At 35.6% G+C, this 21642-nt stretch overlaps 1 protein-coding gene across 2 annotated transcripts; it reads left to right on the top strand.

Annotated features, from left to right (window-relative positions):
- The first annotated feature begins 4773 nt into the window (after positions 1–4773).
- On the top strand, positions 4774–21564 carry LOC137715694 (beta-amyrin synthase-like). 2 transcript variants are annotated; one of them, XM_068455031.1, is made up of 19 exons: positions 4774–4974; positions 5417–5602; positions 5682–5771; positions 6458–6655; positions 6762–6846; positions 7511–7677; positions 7794–7982; positions 8089–8202; positions 8706–8825; positions 8932–9054; positions 9351–9449; positions 9625–9681; positions 9764–9810; positions 9899–10042; positions 10170–10347; positions 10527–10607; positions 11312–11395; positions 11622–11728; positions 21546–21564. In XM_068455031.1, the coding sequence occupies exons 1-19, from the start codon at positions 4774–4776 to the stop codon at positions 21562–21564; spliced, it is 2289 nt and encodes a 762-aa protein (XP_068311132.1). The 2 variants fall into 2 exon arrangements, with proteins under 2 accessions (XP_068311132.1, XP_068311131.1); XM_068455030.1 differs by lacking the exon at positions 21546–21564 and having other exon boundaries at positions 11622–12151.
- The last annotated feature ends 78 nt before the right edge of the window (positions 21565–21642 follow it).

Below are 21642 nucleotides of genomic sequence, written 5' to 3'. Positions count from 1 at the left end.
TAAAATTACATAGACATACCAAATAATAAAAAACTCACTAAATGAACTAAAAAAAAACACACCAAATAAAATTAAATAAACACAGAAAATAAAAACAAAAATAGTAAATGAACTTAAGTATATTGAGCTTGTTTCACTTGCCATTGGTGCTCTATCAAGTTAATTTGTCGGGCATTGTGCATATATGGCCTTTGAAGTGCAGTATATCGTTGAATTAGCCCTTTCATTGTAACGTCCATCCCTTTTCTAATGGCTCGTGTTGCACGGGTTCTTCGGTGGTGTCATGAGCACAATATATTTGTGTTATGGAATTGTTCATTGTGTCTGGCTCATATTCATCAACGGCATCATAATCGTACTCATCTTCCACAATCATGTTGTGAAGAATGATGCACGAAGCGACTCTAAATCAAACATTCTAGCAACACCCCTGACAATCGCCCAGCGAGCTTGGAAGATACCAAAACAATGCTCCACATCCTTCATCCACCTCTCTTGACAGCTTGCAAAGTGTTTTTTCTTTGCATTTCGCGGACGTGGCACTGTTTTGACAAACGATGACCACCTTGGGTAAATGTCGTTTGCTAGGTAATATGGCATGTCGTACTTATGTCCATTGACCCAGTATGTGACTTTTGGTGCCTTTCCTTGCAGGACATCATTGAACACTAGGGATTGGGCAAGGACGTTGAGGTCATTTTGAGCTCCAGAAACCCCGAAAAAGGCGTACCAAATCAATATATCAAAAGATGCCACCGCCTCCAAAATGATACATTTTGCTCATTTTCTGTCCCTATAAACGCCTTGCCATGCACTTGGACAATTTTTCCAGGTCCAGTGCATACAGTCAATGCTTCCAATCATCTCAGGAAAACCTCTCATCTTGCCCTTCTTCAGAAAGCCTTTGCAAGTCCATCTCAGTAGGTCTTCGGAGGTACTCTACGATGTAGATAGATTCGATTGCTTCGTAAAACCTCATCAGGGACTCAAGAATGGTTGATTTCCCCATCCTCGCTATCTCATCCACTTGGTCTGCAGATGCTTCATATGCAAGCATCAACAAGGTAACAGTAATTTTTTTGCTCAAGAAGGAGACTCATAACACCAAAAACATCATTCTTTTGCACAAAGTAAGAATCATGGTTGCAAACAGCAATCATGATTTTGTTAAACAAATGTCGTTCCATTCTATAACGACGTCTAAAGTACGTATCAGGTAATGCACTGTTACAAACAAAATAATCGTCCATGAGCTCCGTACCTTGTTGTTGCCTGCTTTTATCTAGGTTTGCGGAACAGCTAGGCATGCAGATCTAAGCCACAACTTGGATGACTCGAAGGGAATGTGAGGCTCTGGCCATTATTGCTTCTTCATCTCTCCTTCTACCATCCTCATCATCTTCCATCTCATTTTGGGCCAACTGGAGATTGAACATTCCTTCTGATTGGTTAAACAATTCTTCCTCTTGCTGGTCGATTTCCCACATCATCTTTGAAGAAGAAGACATTGTAAGAAGGAAGCAGAAACTATGAATAATGATACAGTATTTTGGTGAAGAAGGAAGCAGAAACTATAAATAATGATAGAGATCTTGAGAAAATTGGTGTGAGATTTTCTGAGGATGGATGGTAGATTATATGAAGGATTAAGAAATGATTAAGTTGTAGATAATGCCACGTGGCATGTAGTCATTCGTTAAAAATTTGATCGAAATCTATCCTCAAAGATTGTAAACAGATTGTGACACGTGGTGCGACGTGATTAGTTAAAAATTTTATCGGAAATCTATCCTCAACGATTTTGAAAAAGTAACGACACGTGGCACAACGGCATTGGATAAAAATTGGTGTGAGATTTTCTGAGGATGGATGGTAGATTATATGAAGGATTAAGAAAGGATTAAGTTGTAGATAATGCCACGTGGCATGTAGTCATTCGTTAAAAATTTGATCGAAATCTATCCTCAAAGATTGTAAACAGATTGTGACACGTGGTGCGACGTGATTAGTTAAAAATTTTATCGGAAATCTATCCTCAACGATTTTGAAAAAGTAACGACACGTGGCACAACGGCATTGGATAAAAATCTTATCGAAATCCATCACCAATAATTGTCTTTTTGGATAATGACACGTGGCGCAAAGAGAACGATTAAAAATCTTATCCGAAATTACAAATTAAATTATTTTGTATTATTTTATAATTAAAAAAAATACTAATATTTTATTACCTATTGTCAGGGCTATTCAGTGTAGGGGTAGAGATGCAAAAGGCAGTTACTGTTCATTAAGGGCAGTTACTATTCACTGGGTGGATTAAATAGTGAATAGCCCAGGGGACCTTAGCAATGGTGGAACTGCTCTAATTGCAAGCTTTAGTAAGCTGAGTAGAAATTGAGCTAATTATAAACTACAATTGCGACTTGTGTCCAAAATTAACAAGATTCTCACAAGTTATTAAATTAAGGGAGACTTTGAATGCGGTCCTTGGAGCATCTCCAGTGGAGTCTCTAAATAGGGATAACCACCGTATAAAATGGGTATAAAACAAATATAGGGACAAATGAATCTCTACTGGATCGGAAAGTAAGTCCCTAAAGTATAGGGACTCACTAGATACATAGTGTATGTCCTCACATATAAGGATTGTATGAATGAGGATCCTTTCTGGATCCTCTTTGTGAGGATTCTAGGGAGTTTCTAATAGTGTTCGTTCATCGTACATTGTGCGGTCAGAAATCATTGTAAGATTTTTTTATTTAAAATTGAATATAAACAGTACCTGACGAAAACTGGTCCCATGGTGTACGATAAACGGACACGATTGAAGGATCATCAGGATCCTCACAAAGAGGATCTGGAGAGTATCCTCATTGGGACGACCTTGAGTGGAAAACCGAGCCCACAATCTTGATTGAAGCTTTTAATGCTTTTAATTAATTAAAAGAAAGGTTAACATGAACAAAAAAATGGGTGCATTTGTGCTCACCACCATAAACTATGGTGTATTCTCACCATACATCTCATCACGTGACATGTGTCATTTCACTTAACCATAGTTATTTTTTTTTAATTAATTAAAAAAAAAGGTTAACATGAACAAAAAAATGGGTGCATTTGTGCTCACCACCATAAACTATGATGTATTCTCACCATACATCTCATCATCTGACATGTGTCCTTTCACTTAACCATAGTTATTTTTTTTTTCAAAATTGGAAAAGGAACATTTAATGTTAAAGTTAATGAAAGTTAGTTGAAATGATACGTGTCAGATCATGATGATGAGGTGTATGGTGATCATACACCAAAGTTATGGTGGCGAGCAAAAATGCAAAATGTGCACCTTGAATGGAAAACGAGGCTTACAATCTTGATTGAAGAATTTAATGCTTTTAATTAAAGGAAAACTATTGAAAATGACTTAAAAACTTTAAGTTTTAATCAGAAGTACAAAAATGTGTTGTAAGTGAATAGTACCATGAGTGATTTTTTAGAGTAAAATTGTCATTTTTCATTAAAGTAAGCAGTATTATGAGTGTTTCGTTAAAACTCTCTTTAATTAATTAAAAAAATGTTAACATAAACAAAACATGTGCACCTAATCAAATTATCATATAAAATCATAAAAACTTCAAATTTAGGGATTGTAGTATAAAGACTCTCCCAATAAAGGTAATATTTCCTTTAGGGACACAAAGATCCCCTTAAAATATTTAAATGAGTACTCAAAAGTGGTGGTGGGAGTTCCTAAATAAAAACTTCCATTGAAGATGTTCTTAGCGATGGAAAAGGATCCTATAGATCTCGTGATCGTGACCGTTTATCGTATATCGTGCGGTCAGTTTTCGTTAGGTACTATTTATATTTAATTTTAAATTTTAAAATTTGGAATGATTTCTGACCGCACGATATACGATAAACGGTCACGATCACGAGATCCTTATTCCCTAAGTAAAGGATCCGGCGAGGATCCTTTACCCTTAGCAAGCAGTCTCATTTGACTGGACCTTGTTACTTTAAAGTTGTTTATCAAAATCCTTTGACTGACTGAACCTTGTACTTAAAAACAAAAAAAAAAAAAAAAAAAAAAAATCCTTTGACTTTATACACCTCAGCCATTAGTAATTTCATGTATTTATTCTTTTTTTTTTTTTCAAACTTTTGTTAAATGTATTTCCACGATAACTATTATATGGAATTTACAAATTATAAAATTTAAAACTCCCCATTATATGGTTTAAAATGCACATTTTGTGGGTTATAAAAAAGCAAACCTCTATAACCTTAGAATTTCAGCCTTGCAATCAAGCCACGGACATTGGCCTGCTGAAAATTCTGGCCCATTGTTTTACCTTCTTCCTCTGGTGAAAATTCATCACTCTAATTTATAGATTTCATGCAACAGCTAACCATATCAAATGATCTTGAGTGTACATGTGTCACACTCTTGTTACAATCAGTAGTTAGGAGATTACTAACTCATTAAGTTTCCTAACTTCTATAAAAGCTGTAGTGATAACAGTTGCAGCAGTGGAAATTTATTACAAATTACAGTGGTAGCTAATTAAACACTGACTTAATATTCATGCATAATAAATTAAATTAGTTGGCATAATAAGTTAAATTAAGTATCTGTTTATCATATTTATTACATATGGTTCCAACTGCATGCAATGAAAAAATAAAGGAGGTGGAATACAGATTATCATCAACTATAAATTAATCCGTCATATGAACTAACTTAATTAGATAACTGGGAAATTAAGAATAATGTGGAGGCTGAAGATTGGGGAGGGTGCAGATGACCCATATCTGTTTAGCACAAACAACTTTCTGGGGAGGCAGACATGGGAGTTTGATCCTCATGCAGGTACTCTTCAAGAGCGAGCTGAGGTTGAAGAGGCTCGCCAAAATTACCGCAAAAACCGATTTCTGGTCAAGCCTAGTAGGGACCTCCTCTGGAAAATGCAGGTACGTACTTACGTCGACGTACTATTGGAATCAAGCATGATGCGAAAGGGTAAGCTTAGCTCGATTCTTTTTAATGTAACAAAAAGAAAAAAGAAAAAACGCTCCTTTTCTTATCGAAAAAAGGAAAACACTACTATTTTTCGTTGGTTCATTTCTTTATGATTTAGTTTTTTCATAGGTTTTTTATTCTACGTTCGTAATTTTGGATGAGAACGTCTTGAGTTCAAACCTCAGACCAATTGCAATATATATGTTGCAAACTTATTTCTCTGTGTATCGAGCAAACGAAAATATGATGTTTACACAATGGTGCAGATCTAAAGACTTTACCCTAATTGCAAGCTTTAGTAAGCTGAGTAGAAATAGAGTAAATTATAGACACTAAAATTGTGACTTGTGTCCCAAATTAACAAGATTCTTGCTAATTTTTAAATTAATGCAGTTTTTAAAAGAGAAAAATTTCAAACAAACGATTCCTGCAGTGAAGATCAAGGAGGGCGAGGAAATGACACATGAAACTGCAACAGCTGCAATGAAGAGGGCTGTCCATTTCATTTCAGCCTTGCAATCAAGCCACGGACATTGGCCTGCTGAAAATTCTGGCCCATTGTTTTACCTTCTTCCTCTGGTGAAAATTCATCACTCTAATTTTTTAGATTTCATGCAACAGCTAACTATTACTAAATATATTTTCTTCTATTTTATAGGTCATGTGTCTGTATATTACTGGTCATCTTAATGTTGTATTCTCTATGGAACATCGCAAAGAAATTAAGCGTTACATATACAATCATCAGGTGCGAATATGTACAAATTATGTCATCGTACGTATGCCTTGTATAACTAGCTTGTGTTTGTTTTCCCTCCTTTTATATTGGCAGAGGTGGGGAATAACTTATGCCATGTTAGTAATCAGTGCAGGGTGAACTATCAATTTACTCTACAATTATTATTTGAGTGAAAATTAGGTCATTAAACTATTTTTTTTGGAAAAATCAGTCCTTAAACTAATAAAATCTGCCAATTACATCTCTAATATTAAATTCAAAGTTATTCTATTCAATTTTTTGTCAATTTAAGTCACATGACTTGCATGTGATACACTTTAGAGAGTAGATTAGTAGTTTTTCATAGTTTAAAGACTTATTTTCGAAGAAATAGTGTATGAAGTTAACTTTGAAGAGTAGATTATTAGACGTTAGATTCACGACCTGTATGCAACATTAAAGGCTTATAGGCAAGAAAATGGCGGCAGTATAATTTAAAATGTGTCATGTGATTTAAGTTGACAAACAATTGGATAAAATAACTTTGAGTAAAATATTAGGGATGCAATTAGCAATTTTTAATGAATTCAGGGACATAATTTTCACCTGAGGTGATAATTTATGGACTAAATCGGCAGTTCACCCATCAATCTAAACTCCTTTTATAATTATTAAGATTTTATGCTAATTAAAATTTTGTATTTGTGTGTTTGTAGAACAAAGATGGTGGGTGGGGATTACACATAGAGAGCCCCAGCAACATGTTTTGTACGGCTTACAACTATGTGAGTTTGCGGCTGCTTGGAGAAGGACCAGATGGAGGTGAAGATAATGCCATGGCTAGTGGAAGAAAGTGGATTTTTGACCATGGGGGTGTAACCAATATACCTTCTTGGGGAAAGACTTGGCTTTCGGTACTGTGACCTTTTTCCAGCGCCCGTGCGAAAGCACACAGATATATATATATATATGATGCGTGTGTATATAACTTTTGAAGTTAGCCAATTTCTTCTTATGTAGATACTTGGTGTTTATGACTGGTCTGGATGCAACCCAGTACCTCCGGAGTATTGGATGCTTCCTTCTTTTCTACCCATACATCCAGGTTTGCAAAATTTAAGTTCTACTTATTTCTTCGATTGGAAAATAACAAATTTGTATGAACAACTTTCGAAGATATCCGTCCCACTGACGAATTGTTGCACAAGGGATATGACGGTTGTGTTAATAACGTTCATGTACTTCTGGAAGACTGACAAAGTAATTCTAATAGACACCGACGGTTATACTAATTTTTCATATTCCAACTGATATGACAATAAATTTCATCATTTATTGGTAATTCAGCCTAAATACCTCATTTATTTTGGAAAGAGGATCATTTCCGGATCCACTTTGTGCGGATCTCTAGTATCCTAACTGTTCATCGTAAATTGTGTAGTCAGTTATTGTCAGTTACTATTTGTATTTAATTTTAAATAAAAGTAGTTAAATAATTTCTGACCGCTCGATGCATGATGAATGACTAAGATATGAAGATCCTTAGGATCTCACAATTTGAATCCGGATGGGATCCAAATCCTTTATTTTGAAAACAAACTGCCATATGATGTAACTAGAAGCCTAGAAATATTACTGCTCAGATATATTTGGCTTCTTCCTTGTTTTTTTTTTTTGTCTTCTCGAATTTTTCTTAGATTACACCCTAACAACTTTTTTTTTTTTTTTTTGAAAAACATAACCACTTTCCTTATATATGTATATTGCAGCGAACTTGTTGTGCTTCTGTCGCGTTACGTATATGCCCCTATCATATTTGTATGGGAAAAAATTCGTCAGCCCCATATCCCCACTCATTTTACAGTTGAGACAAGAACTCCACATTCAACCGTACCACAAAATTAAGTGGAGTGAAGCGCGCCATTTATGTGCACAGGTGATTGACTTATAAAGAAGATTACTCTATTGTTTACAGTTCATATTTACCATTCGTATTAGAATTCCCTGAACGCGAATGGGATTGGTAAATTATCTTATCTGTATGAAATGAAGGAGGATATGCACTATCCCAACCCTTGGATACAAGATCTGGTGTGGGATTGCATGTACATGTTTACGGAGCCTCTTCTGACCCACTGGCCCTTCAACAAGTTGAGAGAGAAAGCTCTTCAAAAAAGTATCAAACACGTGCATTATGAAGACGAGAGCAGTCGGTACATGACCATTGCATGTGTAACGAAGGTATTACAAATACTAGGTGAATTAATGGAATTGATAAGCATAGAAAATTTGTATGCGTAATATTTCTTCTAACTCTTTGGTGTATCATGCCACTTGATTTGCAAAGGCATTGGTCATGCTTGCTTGTTGGGTTGAAGACCCCGAAGGCGATTCTTTTAGAAAGCATCTTGCACGGATCCCAGATTACCTGTGGGTTTCAGAAGATGGAATGAAAATACAGGTTATAACTACTTTAATTACCACATGTATGTTTATACATGGAGCTCAAAAAGAAACAGGGAAAATAAAAAAGCAATTTTGGAATATTTTCAAAGTAGTAATAACAAAGAGTTTTGTGCCAGGCTTCATTATTATTTGCATTTTCTGCATTAATTTATTAAGACTGACGGGTGCCACAATTATTAAGGTGAAACTAAGATACAAATATCGACAATGTATCACATCCTGAATATTGATACTCGATACTGAATAGGTATGCAAGTAGGAGAAGTTTCAACTGAGGATGTTAATTACCATATATCTTAAACGTAAACATCTTCAGTGCAAGCTGATATTATCAAGAAAAAGAAGAAGGAATATAAAAGGGTCTTAACTTTGCACCTATATATATATATATATATATATATATATATATATATATATATATATATATATTTGAAGTACAGTATGGCTCTCCAATAGATGCGGCTCTGAGTTTGGATCATTTGCCATCCAATTATGCAGAGTGTGGGTAGTCAATCCTGGGATGTTGCTTTTGTCATTCAAGCTTTGCTTGCTAGCAACCTCATTGCTGAAATTGGACCAACACTTATGAAAGGACACGACTTCATAAAGAAATCCCAGGTTTCCATGTTATATTATATATATGTATATGTTTCTAACTTTTCAGTGTAAGCTTCTGCTTACTTGTTTCCAACTTTCATGTATCCCACACACAACTTGGAATTAGGTCAGGGATAATCCTCCAGGTGACTTTAAAAAAATGTTCCGCCGCATTTCCAAAGGATCATGGACATTTGTTGATCAAGATAATGGATGGTCCGTTTCTGATTGCACTTCAGAAAATATGACGGTAAGCAAGCTAATTTTGGTGCACAGATGCTTCTAATAATAGGATATTGTTTACGTTGGATTTTGATAACTCGCACAAATTAACAACCAAACAACCAAAACGCCACACACAAAAGCAAACGCGTGCCAAAACCCCAAGAATTATAGTGGTTCGGTGAATCGTGCCTATGTCCACTCGGTGTTAGCTGATGTATCTCACCAGACTAGCCTGAAAAGCCTATTTGAAAAATACATGCTTTACAGGTTACTACTCGATTATGTGGTTTACTCTGTATGATAGTCTCTTGTATTTTACAGTGTTGCCTACTGTTGTCAATGATGCCATCAGAAATTGTTGGTGATAAAATAGAAGACGATCGTTTGTATGATGGTGTCAATCTCATACTCTCTATGCAGGTGATGATACTCCAAATATAAATTTACCTTATCTTTCATATGCTAAGATAATAGAATGAGAAATGTTGTATTAAAGTCTCTCCTTTTTTCTGGAACTTTGGCTTTATTAAGTTCCATTAATTTCAAATTTTCAAGAACAAAAAGAAATGGTTCGATTAACTAATCACATATGCAGAGTAAAAATGGCGGTGTATCAGCATGGGAGCCAGCAGGATCTCCATCATGGTTGGAGGTATATGTAACTACTACATATATATAATTAAATTTTGTGCAGCATATATATAATGAGATTCTCTCTTTTGTTCCCATTCTAGTTGCTTAATCCTGTGGAATTTCTCGATGACATGGTCGTTGAGCATGAGTAAGATCCCGAATTTTTCTTCATCAATTTGTTTTCTATTCATATTCTAGGGTCCTAAAACAATTAAACTAACTATATAATGATCTAGGTACATTGAGTGCACCTCCTCTGCGATACAAACTCTAGTTTTGTTTAAAAAGTTACATCCTGAGTATCGGAAGAAAGAGATAGAAGAGTTTATTGTTAGTGCCGTACAATTTGTTGAAGACGCACAAAACCCCGATGGCTCATGGTAGGCTCTCCGTGGTTTTGAAAAAAAATTGTTCCAAGCATTTCTTTGAAATTTATATTTATGAAACTATATATTTAGAGTAATGATTTATGCGTTAACTATACATTGGCAATCAATACATGTACAGGTATGGAAGTTGGGGAGTTTGCTTCACATATGGTACATGGTTTGCGCTTAAAGGTTTAGCCGCTGCTGGAAAAACTTATTACAACTGTCCGGCTATGCGCAACGGGGTTAATTTTCTACTGGCAACCCAAGGAGATGACGGTGGATGGGGAGAGAGTTACCTTTCATGTCAACGCAAGGTAAATTCTTTATCTACGAATCAGGTAGGTTAACTAAGCCTCTGTAAGTCATTCATTGATATATACAAACCCTTATGCTGAACTGCCCTAGCTAGTGCAAAGAGACATTGCCTTCTTGTCAAAAACCAGGAAATGCTATTTATACTCTATAAATAGCAAATTGTGGTTTATATATGCAGAAAATTATACCACTTGAAGGAAGAAGATCACACTTGGTACAAACTGCTTGGGCTTTGATGGGTTTAATTCATGCTCAGCAGGTGAGTTAATGATGTAAATAAGAACTCATAAAAGAATAATACTAGGTAGACTAAATTTGCAAACTAAATGATGTGTCACCAATAAGAAATAAGCACGTTAATCAATACTTCAGTAGTAATCTAATCTCAACTTCCATGTATTTAGTTTACAAAATTTAGTCTACACATTTAGTATCTCTAGCATTACCCCTCATAAAATACTATTTTATTAACTAAATATATACTGGAAACGTTTACAAGATAGTAATTTGCATTAATTTTTATGTTGGGGTATATATTTTGGTGTTTCATGTCTTAAGGGTTTTCAGAGTTAGATATTTATAAATATCCTTGTAGCTTGCGGCTTCAAATCTTCTGTAACTGCTATTTGTCCCAAAAAATGCCCACCTCTAATATCTTACTCAACACCCACTTAACCCCAAAACTTAACGCTTTTATCTACTATTAGAGGTAGGCATTTTTTGGTACAAATAATTGGTACATAAGTTTGAAGCCGTAGCGTAGTAGAAGATCATTAATTCTTGACAAAATGTAGTTCTTTCTTTATGTAGCCCTCTTGGCAATTTGGATTCTTCTTATTTATTTTAGCCGATGGATTAAGAACCAGAGTTTGTAATAAGTTTCTTTTCCCTCATACTTTGATTTGTTAATAACATTTCATTCATCCAGGATTCTAACTTCTTTGAAAACAAAAAATCTTGTAGGCAGAAAGAGACCCTACTCCTCTCCACCGTGCTGCAAAGCTGTTAATCAATTCTCAGATGGAGGATGGTGGATTCCCTCAACAGGTTGCGTACCGCTTTCTACACCTAGTTTTCAGAAGAAAGTTAAATAAACAAAAAAAAAAACCTAATATTGAATACTGATGCTTAATTTAGCTTCCATTAATTTCTTTTCAGAAAATGACTTCCTCTGTATGCATTATGCAATCAGAAATTGGGAGAAGAGGAACAATATCATCCCTACAGAACATAGAATTAACCTTTTAATTAACTTCGATTTTCATGTTCGCAGGAAATGACAGGTACTTTCTTTAAGGGCGGCATGTTGCACTATTCAGCATACTGCAATACTTTCCCCTTAATGGCTCTTGCAGAATACTGTATGCATGTTCCTCTGCCGTCCGAAGGCGTTTAGTACAACCCATAATCAATAAATCATGACTGATATAACGAAGCAAATAAACGTTAAAAACAGTCTGCATGATGCTTGAGTGTGTAACAGTTTGATAAGGGTAATCCTTTCTACCTGCGTGCTTCTTTGATCTCATGACGGCTATTCCGGTGCTGGTCTTTGGAGGATGATGTGACCTTTGTCCTCACCAATTCTAGGTTTCTTGATGGTTTGATCTCAGGTGATAGTGGAGGGTGGTCAATCGTGACTGTTTGTTTGTGCTAGGCTCCAAGGTTGGTCTTGGGCCTTTGTCTTCTGTGTGTTGTGGCCTCTTTTCTTTTGCTGTGTTGATATGATTTTGTGCCTTTGTTGTACTTCTCTTGTAGGTAATGAATTTTACCATTTGACCCAAAAATAAAAACATTGGATAATTTGAGCTGAGTAGCTACCTTAATGTGTGATTTCGTTTTGTTGGATTATTGTTTGTCTTGCACTGTCAACGAGGTTTGGTTTTAGAGAACTTTAACGAAAAGCTCCTGGTATTATTCAATTTAACGAAAAACCACATTTTTCCACTAAAAAGTCAATCATGGTATTATTCACTTTACCCTTTCTTTTGTTCTTATCGTTAAAACTCAAAGTTTTTCAAGTCATTTTCATTAGTTTTCATTTGGTTTTATGTCCATCCCTTAGAAATAAAAAAAATAAAAAAAAACTGCTCAAAGAATTGCATCCTTTGCTTGCTGAGTTTTAGGGCTATTCAAGTTGAAATTCGTCCGATTTCTGACTTTGTTATAAGTTTCTGATTTATTAAGACTAGCTAATAGTGAGAAATAAAAATAATATCGCGATAGTGAATTGGTTGAGAAATTTTGAAATAGTAGAGTTTAATAAAAGATCTTCAGAAATGATTGTTTCTGCATAATGAAGAACTATTTCTCATTGCTCAAACAATTTTGAACTAGCCGAGAAAGAAACAAGGGCTCCACATCATTAATTCTTTGGTATTCTTTATATGGTTTCTATTTCCTTGCTGTTGAAGTAACATAATGTTTTAATTAGGGGTTGTGGATAGTCCACACATCCATCTCAATTTTCAGTCGTCGAATCGATGAATTGAAGAAGATCAATGACAAAAAAACTAACAAGGGTGTGTGGAAATTGATCCACTCTCCTTAAGTGGGGTTTTTATCACAAATTACTGATCCTGGAAATTGACCCACACCTTCAAGATAGTCCTTAAAATTGAAAATTGATTAATGTAACTACTGAAAATAGGTGTCACAAATCAATGTGGTCCTTCTATCACAATTCCGTAAAAAATTCTGACCGACACCTATTCAGGGACTATATTGATTGATTTTTAATTTTAGAGATCATATTGATTGTGTCGATGAATTTCAGAGACTATTTGTAATAACAATTTGTTTTAATTAATTAGTTTTATAGTACTATTTTATGTTGGTCACTTTTGACTACTTTAAGCCGCCAGGTCACTGTCCAAACACATTTGATCCAAAAGATCAATTCCTATCCTTATTTGAGAATTAATTTGTTAAATTTTGATTTGGATATGTATCTTAATTATGATTAGGGAACTGCTTCTGCTTGTCTTTATCCATTTAGAATTGTAATTGTTATACTACTCTGTTTACAAGTGAAGAAACTAGTGCTAATGCTATTGCTCTTTGAGAATTATAATGATCATCCTCTTGTACATTACTATAAATTTGGGTACTATTGATAAATATCTCAGGATATATCTCCTTGTCTTTTCCTCAGTCACGATCTGGACGCCTGATGGCTCAGTACGTGATGAGTGAGAATTAGAAATTTTTGTTTTTTTCTTTTTTGAAAAGGGAGAAAATTGATGATAAGTCACAGTTATTCATTCTTTTCGAGTTCGAATAACTATGAGGAATTTCACCCTGTCTATGGCTACAGTCAAGCATACTCACAAATTTGAAGCATCGAACTCGGGACCTTCCATATTTTTTTTGTTTATTAGAAAGTCGTAGTCCACACCCTTACTACTTGGCCACTTGTTGTAGTTAGAAATTAGAAAGTTTTGAAAAAACAAAAGAAAGTCAAAATGTCCAAACATGTGATGTTTACTTTTAGGGAAAGGGATCCTCTCTGGATCCCTTCCTCCAAATCCTAGGAATCCACTAATTTGGGCCATTGAAATTTGATTTAATGGCTACAAACAGGGGCCTACTTTAAAAGTTAGGGTAAATTACACAGAAATACCTCAATTATTGGGTCATTAACAGTTTCATACCTCGTCTTTAAAAAGTTTCAATGTCATACCGTATCTACAAATTTGTTGCAATGTCATACATTTCGTCAGTTTGTCTGTTAATTCTCTGTTAAATACTGATGTGTCTTGAAGCAGGATCCACTCTTTATTAAAAAAATTTAAAAAAATTTAAAAAATTAATTATTATTTTTTAATTCTCAATAAAATAATTTTTTTAAATGGGGGACCCACCCGTCCACCCGTGTCCCCCTTCCCCCCCCCCCCCCCCACCCCCAAACAACCTTCCTTCACCACCCCACTGCCGTCTTCTCTTCCCCATATCCACTCCAATGAGGAACACCACATCAACAATCCACCCAAATAGTCCCTTAAACCCACTAATCCATCCAAACAATCCCTTAAACACCACCATCGCCTCCCTTAACCTGCAGCTCACCTCCGCCAGCACATCTGGGTCCCGAGAATGCGTCAACGCCTGCACAATCGCCCTTGCTCGCTTCGCCAGGTCACCACTTTTGAACACGCCCGACCCTATAAACACCCCGTCTGGGTTCGGGTCGACGTCGCCGTTTCGCGCGTCTGGGTGCAGATTGACGGAGGGAAGGGGGATCCATAGGTGAGATGGAAAGAGGTGGAGATGGAGGAAGAAAGGGCAACGGTGAGGTGGTGAAGGAAGGCTAGAGGTGTTGGGGGGGGGGACGCGGGTGGATGGGGAAGAACAGAAGAAGAAGAAGAGAAGGAGGTGGTAGGTCTTTTGGGGGGGGGGGGAGATGTTGGCGTGGGTGGGGAAGGGGTCGAGGTTTGCAGGGAAGGGATTTGGGCTTTGGGTGGGATAAGGGTGGCGGGGTAAGAAAGGGTGAGGGAAGGGGTGGGTCCCCATGCCAAAAAAAAAGATTTTATTTTTTTCAAAATTTTAATATTTAATTAATTAAATTTTTAATAGAAAATGGGTTCCGTCACTTGCCACGTCAACATTTTAACGGAGGAATTGACAGACAACTGACGTAAAGTATGAAATTGTAACAAATTCGTAGATGAGGTATGACATTGAAACTTTTTAAAGGCGAGGTATGAAACTGTTAATGACCAATAGTTGAGGTAGTTCTGTGTAATTTACCCTAAAAGTTATAATAACTTTAACTGTTGGATCAAATTTCAATGGTCCAAATTGGTGGATCCCTAGGATTAGGAGGAAGGGATCCTATTCGGATCCCTTTCCTACTTTTAGTACCTAAATAATAGTTATCAGTATGGGACAAGGCCGTCCTAGGAATCGAGGCCATGTGCACCACTTGCGTTTGAAGAGCAAGTTACTGATGTAAAAGAATCTAATAATAGTAACCAGTTATCCAAAGTTAGTTAGTTTGTTAGGAATGTTACCGCTGTAATTATTTTACTTTCCTTCAGTAACTTTCATATAAGTGTACGTATAAATATTTCTGTGTAACTTATCATTATTCAATAAGATGATGAATCATTTCTTAATAGCGTTGCGTACCTTCAAAGCCGGCCTTAAGACTAAGTAGTTATCATAGCTTTTTAGATCTCAAGTTTTGCTTTATTATTAAAAAATACTTGCAATATAGAATGCAATTACACAATAATTACAACTAATGAGAACTCCTCTACTCCGTGGACATAACCAATCTGGGTGAACCACGTACATCTTGTGTTATTTGCTTCCCTGTCTCTATTCATTTACATATTTATCCACACTAATGACCATAGCAACCTAGCGAAGGTCACAAACTTGACACTTTCTGTTGTACCAAAGTCCCCGCCGATTTTGTGCATCAACATATGGAATATCTTGTATTTGATGCTTGTACAAAATTGTTGTGTTTTTTGTGGTAGTATTTTCTCATAAGTTTTATATGTTAACTGAGAATAACACACTGTCTTGGTTCATTTTTCTGTTTGTAACAGAAGCTATAAGCTTCTGTGAAGGAAATGCTGGCTAGTTTCACTTCAGTGGTATGTTGATCCTTCCATCGCACTTACTTCAGTGGTTTGTAACTGAAGCTTTGTCTTCGTTTTGTTGTTTGTCTTGTTAGGCATTCAAATCTTTTTCCTTGCTTTTTTAGTTATTTTATTCATTGCATTTATCAGATTTTTAGTGGGGTTGTCTTGGTTTTGTTGGTTAAATTTCTCTTATTGGTTGTTTGGACTTAGTGTTTGCAACATTAATGCATCTGGCCTTTATGATTGCAGGAAATATTTGTTTTGTTGATGCTCCCTGTGTTTGTTGGTGTTTAAGGAGAAAGCAAAGCAGAGGGAAGAGTTTGCAAAGTAGCAGCATGTATATATTTTGGCTATCTGGACAAACTTTTTCTTACTGAAACCAACTTGCATTTATATATTTTATGAACTTGGATATGTGGTTGGATTAATCTATATAACGTAATGACTGTAGTTGTATTTTGTGAACCTTCTTTTATGTTATTGAAAAATATTTTGAATATGAAGATTTGTCAAATTTTTTTCCCTTGTCCTATCTGGTTTAGTATCAAACACATTATAAATAATACGGTCATTAGTCCGATACTGCACCAAATGCCCAACTAATTTAGTCAGTACTATCTGGTGGCTATTTATCCTATCCGACAGAAATAGTCAATACAGTCCGAGCTGCCAAACTAGGCATTAATCCCAAAACTTAACGTTTTATCTAATATTGGAGGTAGGCATCGTTTTGGAACAGAAGATTTGAAGCCGTAGCGTAGTAGAAGACCATTAATTCTTGACAAAATGTAGTTCTTTTCTTAGGTAGTCATCTTAACAATTTGGAGTCTCCTTATTCATTTTTGTCAATGGATTAAGAATCAGAGTTTGTAATCAGTTTCTTTTTCCTCATCCTTTGATTTGTTATTAACATTTCATTCATCCAGGATTCTAACTTCTTGAAAAACAAAAAAATCTTGTAGGCAGAAAGAGACCCTACTCCTCTCCACCGTGCTGCAAAGCTGTTAATCAATTCTCAGATGGAGGATGGTGGATTCCCTCAGCAGGTTGCGTACCGCTTTCTACACCTAGTTTTCAGAAGAAAGTTAAATAAATAAAAAAATACACTAATATTGAATAGTGATGCTTAATATAGCTTCCATTAATTTTTTCAGAAAATGGCTTCCTTTGTATGCAATCGGAAATTAATGGGAGAAGAAGAACAATATCATCACTACAAAAAATATGAGCACTGCGCACAATAAATTATCTGTGCCCTTTGAGGTCAAAAAGCACCAACAATTGTGCTCATAGACCAATAGCAACACTGCAGCTACCATCTTTGTGTATGTGCCCTCTATGGGCGTCACCATTACTAAAAGGGCACAATAGACTGTTTGGTGCTCAAAGAGGCAGGCACAAATAAAGGCCTTTTTGTGTCCTTGTTCTGACAACTTGTCAGATGACCTTCTCCATCCACGTTTGCACTATTTTGTTATTGTGCCCAGTAGGTTCTATTAAAAAAAAAAATAGAAATGTAAAATTTTGAAATAAAACCAAAAGTTTAAAATTTTCATAAAATCAAAGATGCCAATCTCGACTGTAAAAAGCAATCCAATAGTAGAAATGGAATGTCTATAATGAAACTACATAAATATTCCTCATAAATAACATGTTTACAAGTGTTCAAGATAAAAGACCAACAAAATAATGAGATTTTCCTATCAATGTATCCATGCATTCCTACATATAGCCACCCATAACTGATTTTACCCTTTTTCCCAGCTCGGTGGATTATGCAATCACCTTCCTGAAATCCAAACCAAAGGAAAAATGAAAAAGGGAAAGGATCACATATTTCCAGTGATGTTACCCAGACATCCATTCAACATTGAGAATTCATTAGCTCTACACATATATGATAACAATAAGAGTTTCATTTTCTCCGACAAAAAAGAGAACATTTTACCATTGGTACAACTAAATGTCCAATGTACCTTAACAAGACAAGGAAGCAAATCCATATCGACACTGTGAACCATAATTGTAGAAGGAAGTTCATCCTCTTCCTGGAAAAGAAAGAAATTTTGTAAATATAAGTTTCATAAAAAATAAAAAAATAGTTATTTTATACATAATAAGAGCAAAACATTAATAGGACCTCCAATAATGTTGTACATATTTCAAGCAAATAAAAACCAAACTTATTAATGTATGGTACATTAAACACTTACAAAAATGAGAAATAGCACGAAGGTAAAGTACACCTCTACAACACAATATATTCCCGTCAATCCTGTAAAAATATGTATAATCCAAAACCAAACATTATATACAAATAACATAAAAAAATAATAAATTGAAAAAACTTCTGTAATAACAGAAGCAAAATTTTCATCAAATGGTTTAAGGCAAGGGCCATGTCTTTCTGATCCAACGGACAAAGTTGAGCAAACTAGAAAACAAGAAGCAAAATGTGTGATGTTTAGGGGAACTAATGAACAAACATTGATATTTGAATCTACAAAATGCCTCTGCTAAACTGTGATTTACTACTTCTAAATCTACTACAAATTTGTACTCCTAAATCACAATCAATTAGTAAGGCACATGAAAATTCAGGGCATACAGATAATCAAGTTTGGGAGGAATCACGTGAGTCACAAAATTGAAATACACTGAGGTTTTTTTTTAATTATTCAGTGCAGGGAGCTGGTTTTATACCTTCACAACCTCGTGTTCAACATACATAGTCAAAATCTTTCATAAGAACACGAAATCAAGAAAAGGGTAGGAGTTTTACTTTAGTCACTTTATAGCTTAAACAGAATCCTAATGGTGATGGTGTAGATTATTACAGTCACCTGAAAGTCAACTAAAGCCTAAAGATTCCCGTACACAAATACAGCTCATAACTATATTCAGATTGCGTGTGCATGTCAAATCATAAAATCCTCATAGCAAAATCACAAAGAAATGGTATTATAGCAAGAATTGTTTTTCAGTCTCCAGATATTTCAATAGGTCATAGAGCGATGAACTGATGTCTCATGCAAATAACTTCTAAAGTCAACAGGTCACAAGTCCACCAAACCACATTGTACGCAAGATACACATAACATCTTAAGGCAAAAACACTTACTGCTTTTTAATCACTTTTATGTAGATTAAGTAAAACAAAAAATCAGATACTGCACATATAGTAGTAAAAAACAGTCTTTTAACATTACTAGGTAAAAATTAGCATACCATCCAATGATGGGCACGGTGCCAACATGAAAAAGAACTGGCTTCCATTTGTATTCGGACCAGCATTCGCCATCGATAAGATGCCAGCTCCAATATGCTTCAACTCTTTTTTTATCTCGTCCTCTTAACTTTTCCCTGAAACTCATTATACAAAACAAGTTCTTCACTATGGTTCTCAAATCTAATTAAAATCGGGGGTAAAAAAAAAAAAAGCAAATTTCAATACATTATGGGTAAATTCAAGGGAATTTTTTTTTTTTACCCATAAATGGATTCGCCACCCTTTCCTACCCCGGTGGGATCACCACCTTGCCCTATGAAATCCTACCCCAATTCCAATTTAACCGTCAGTAAAATATATATATATATATATATATATATATATCTAATATTTATATACACTACAAAAGCAGAAAATATGAAACCTGGATGTTTCTGTGAAATTACATTGTCGTAATATCCTCTGCAAGCGAGCCCGATGAAGTTCCTGCAAGTCCTCGGCGAGTGTTTGTAATAAAGCTGCTATTGTTAACGATTTGAAAACACAAATAATGTCAAAGATACAAACTTTATGGATTAAATTGTCCGTTTGGTTACTGAGAAAGTGAAAGAAAATTGAAGGGAAAGTTTGGGAAGAAGGAGAATTTACCTCGATGGTGAAGATGGCAATGGTGGTTTCTAGGGCGGCCTCCGGCGACCCTCCTTTTTTGCTTGCCCACATCTTTCTGACTCGAAGATTCTCCTTCATCAAATCCAGATCAATGTAGCTTGAAGAAGACAATAGTAGGAAAGACAATCAAATAGATCTATATATTTTTTGAAAATCAAATCAAATAAGAGAGAATTAGAGAGAGACCGAATCTGGGAGTTATGCTTTGGATTGGTTCATCAAAAACCACCAGATCGGGAAAAGGAAAAGAGATGGACCGAATCTAGGAAGGTAGAGAGAGAAAGGGAGTCGAAGACAGAGATAGAGGCGAGAGAAAGAGAGTCTGAGGGAGGCAGAGTAGAAGATGAAAGTAGGGAGAAGGATAGATGAGAGAGAGGGAAAGAGAGATGAGAAAGAAAGAAGAGGAAAGAGAGATCATTTTTACCTCTTGCATCGAGGTCCAATTCCGGCAGCCTTTGCCGGAAATTGGCAGGAAAGCCCACGATCACCGTTGCTTAGATGTGAAATTGAGGAAATTTGGCTAAGAATTTGGAGAAACAAATTTGGGAGTTGGAAAGAGGACGACAAGAGGATCTAGAGATATAATTAGACAGTCGTTGGTGACGGGTGGACAGTGGCTTTGTTGCGTGAAAGAGGAGGGAGAGGGGGAGGGAGGAAGAATGGAAGACTGCTCAGGAGGACAAGGAGTAGAGTTTAAGAGAGGGGGAGAGAGGAAAGGCGTGAACTAATGTAAAGGAACTGAAAATGGGAAAAAGTAAAAGCAATGGACACGAAAACCTACTTTTAATTTAAATATATTACATCGGAGAGCACGAAAACTCTTATTGTGCTTTCGTAAATTAATAAACAAATCTCATTTCTGACATTTAAAGGTGACACAGCAAGTAGGCACAAATACACTTCATTTTCGGCACAAACTAGTGTTCCTTTTGCTTAGAGAGCACATATAAAATAGTTTTGTGTTCAATGATACTCAAAACGCACAGATTTGTATTTGTGCTCAATGAAATTGAAAAGGACACAAATCAATTGTGTTCTTAGCCCACTTTTCTTGTAGTGCATCCCTACAGAACACATAATTAACCTTTTATTTAACTTCGATTTTCATGTTCGCAGGAAATGACAGGTACTTTCTTTAAGGGTGGCATGTTACACTATGCAGCATATTGCAATACTTTCCCCTTGATGGCTCTTGCAGAATACTGCATGCATGCTCCGCTGCAGTCCAAAGGCGTTTAGTACAACCCAAGATCAATAAATCATGACTGATATAACGAAGCAAATAAACTTGTAAGAACAGTCTGCATGATGCTTGAGTGTGTAACAGTTTGGTAAGGGTAATTCTATTTAATAAGCCCATAAAATTGTGCATTAAACATTGGATGATTTGAGCTGGGTAGCTACCTTAATTTGTGATTTCGTGTTGTTGGATTATTGTTTGTCTCAACGACGTTTGGCTTTGTGTTCCCCTTGTCTATATTTTGTTTTTATTTTAATAAGATAGGGGATGATCGCTGGCCCATCCTTTAGGGAAAAAAAAAAAAAAACCTCCTCAAGGAATTGCGTCCTTTGCTTGCTGAGTTTTAGGGCTGTTCAAGTTGAAATTCGTCCGATTTCTGAGTTTTTTATAAGTTTCTGATTTATTAAGACTAGAAATAAAAATAATATCACGATAGTTTGGTTGAGAAATTTTGAAATAGTAGAGTTTGAAAAAAGATCTTTAGAAAATATTATTCTGCATAATGAAGAACTATTTCTCATTGCTCAAACAATTTTGAACTAGCCGAGAAAGAAACAAGGCT

Source organism: Pyrus communis, chromosome 14, assembly GCF_963583255.1.
Source record: "Pyrus communis chromosome 14, drPyrComm1.1, whole genome shotgun sequence".
In the NCBI taxonomy this organism is placed as follows: Eukaryota; Viridiplantae; Streptophyta; class Magnoliopsida; order Rosales; family Rosaceae; genus Pyrus; species Pyrus communis.
The sequence above is the reverse complement of the archived record's forward strand: the minus strand, read 5'-3'. Positions and strand labels throughout refer to the sequence as shown.

Coding starts and splice junctions, on each gene's coding strand:
- LOC137715694 (XM_068455031.1), top strand. CDS start 4,774: ATGTGGAGGCTGAAGATTGGGGAGGGTGCAGATGACCCATATCTGTTT. Junction 5,772..6,457: donor GTTACATATACAATCATCAG/GTGCGAATATGT, acceptor GTGTGTTTGTAG/AACAAAGATGGTGGGTGGGG. Junction 7,983..8,088: donor CCATTGCATGTGTAACGAAG/GTATTACAAATA, acceptor TGATTTGCAAAG/GCATTGGTCATGCTTGCTTG.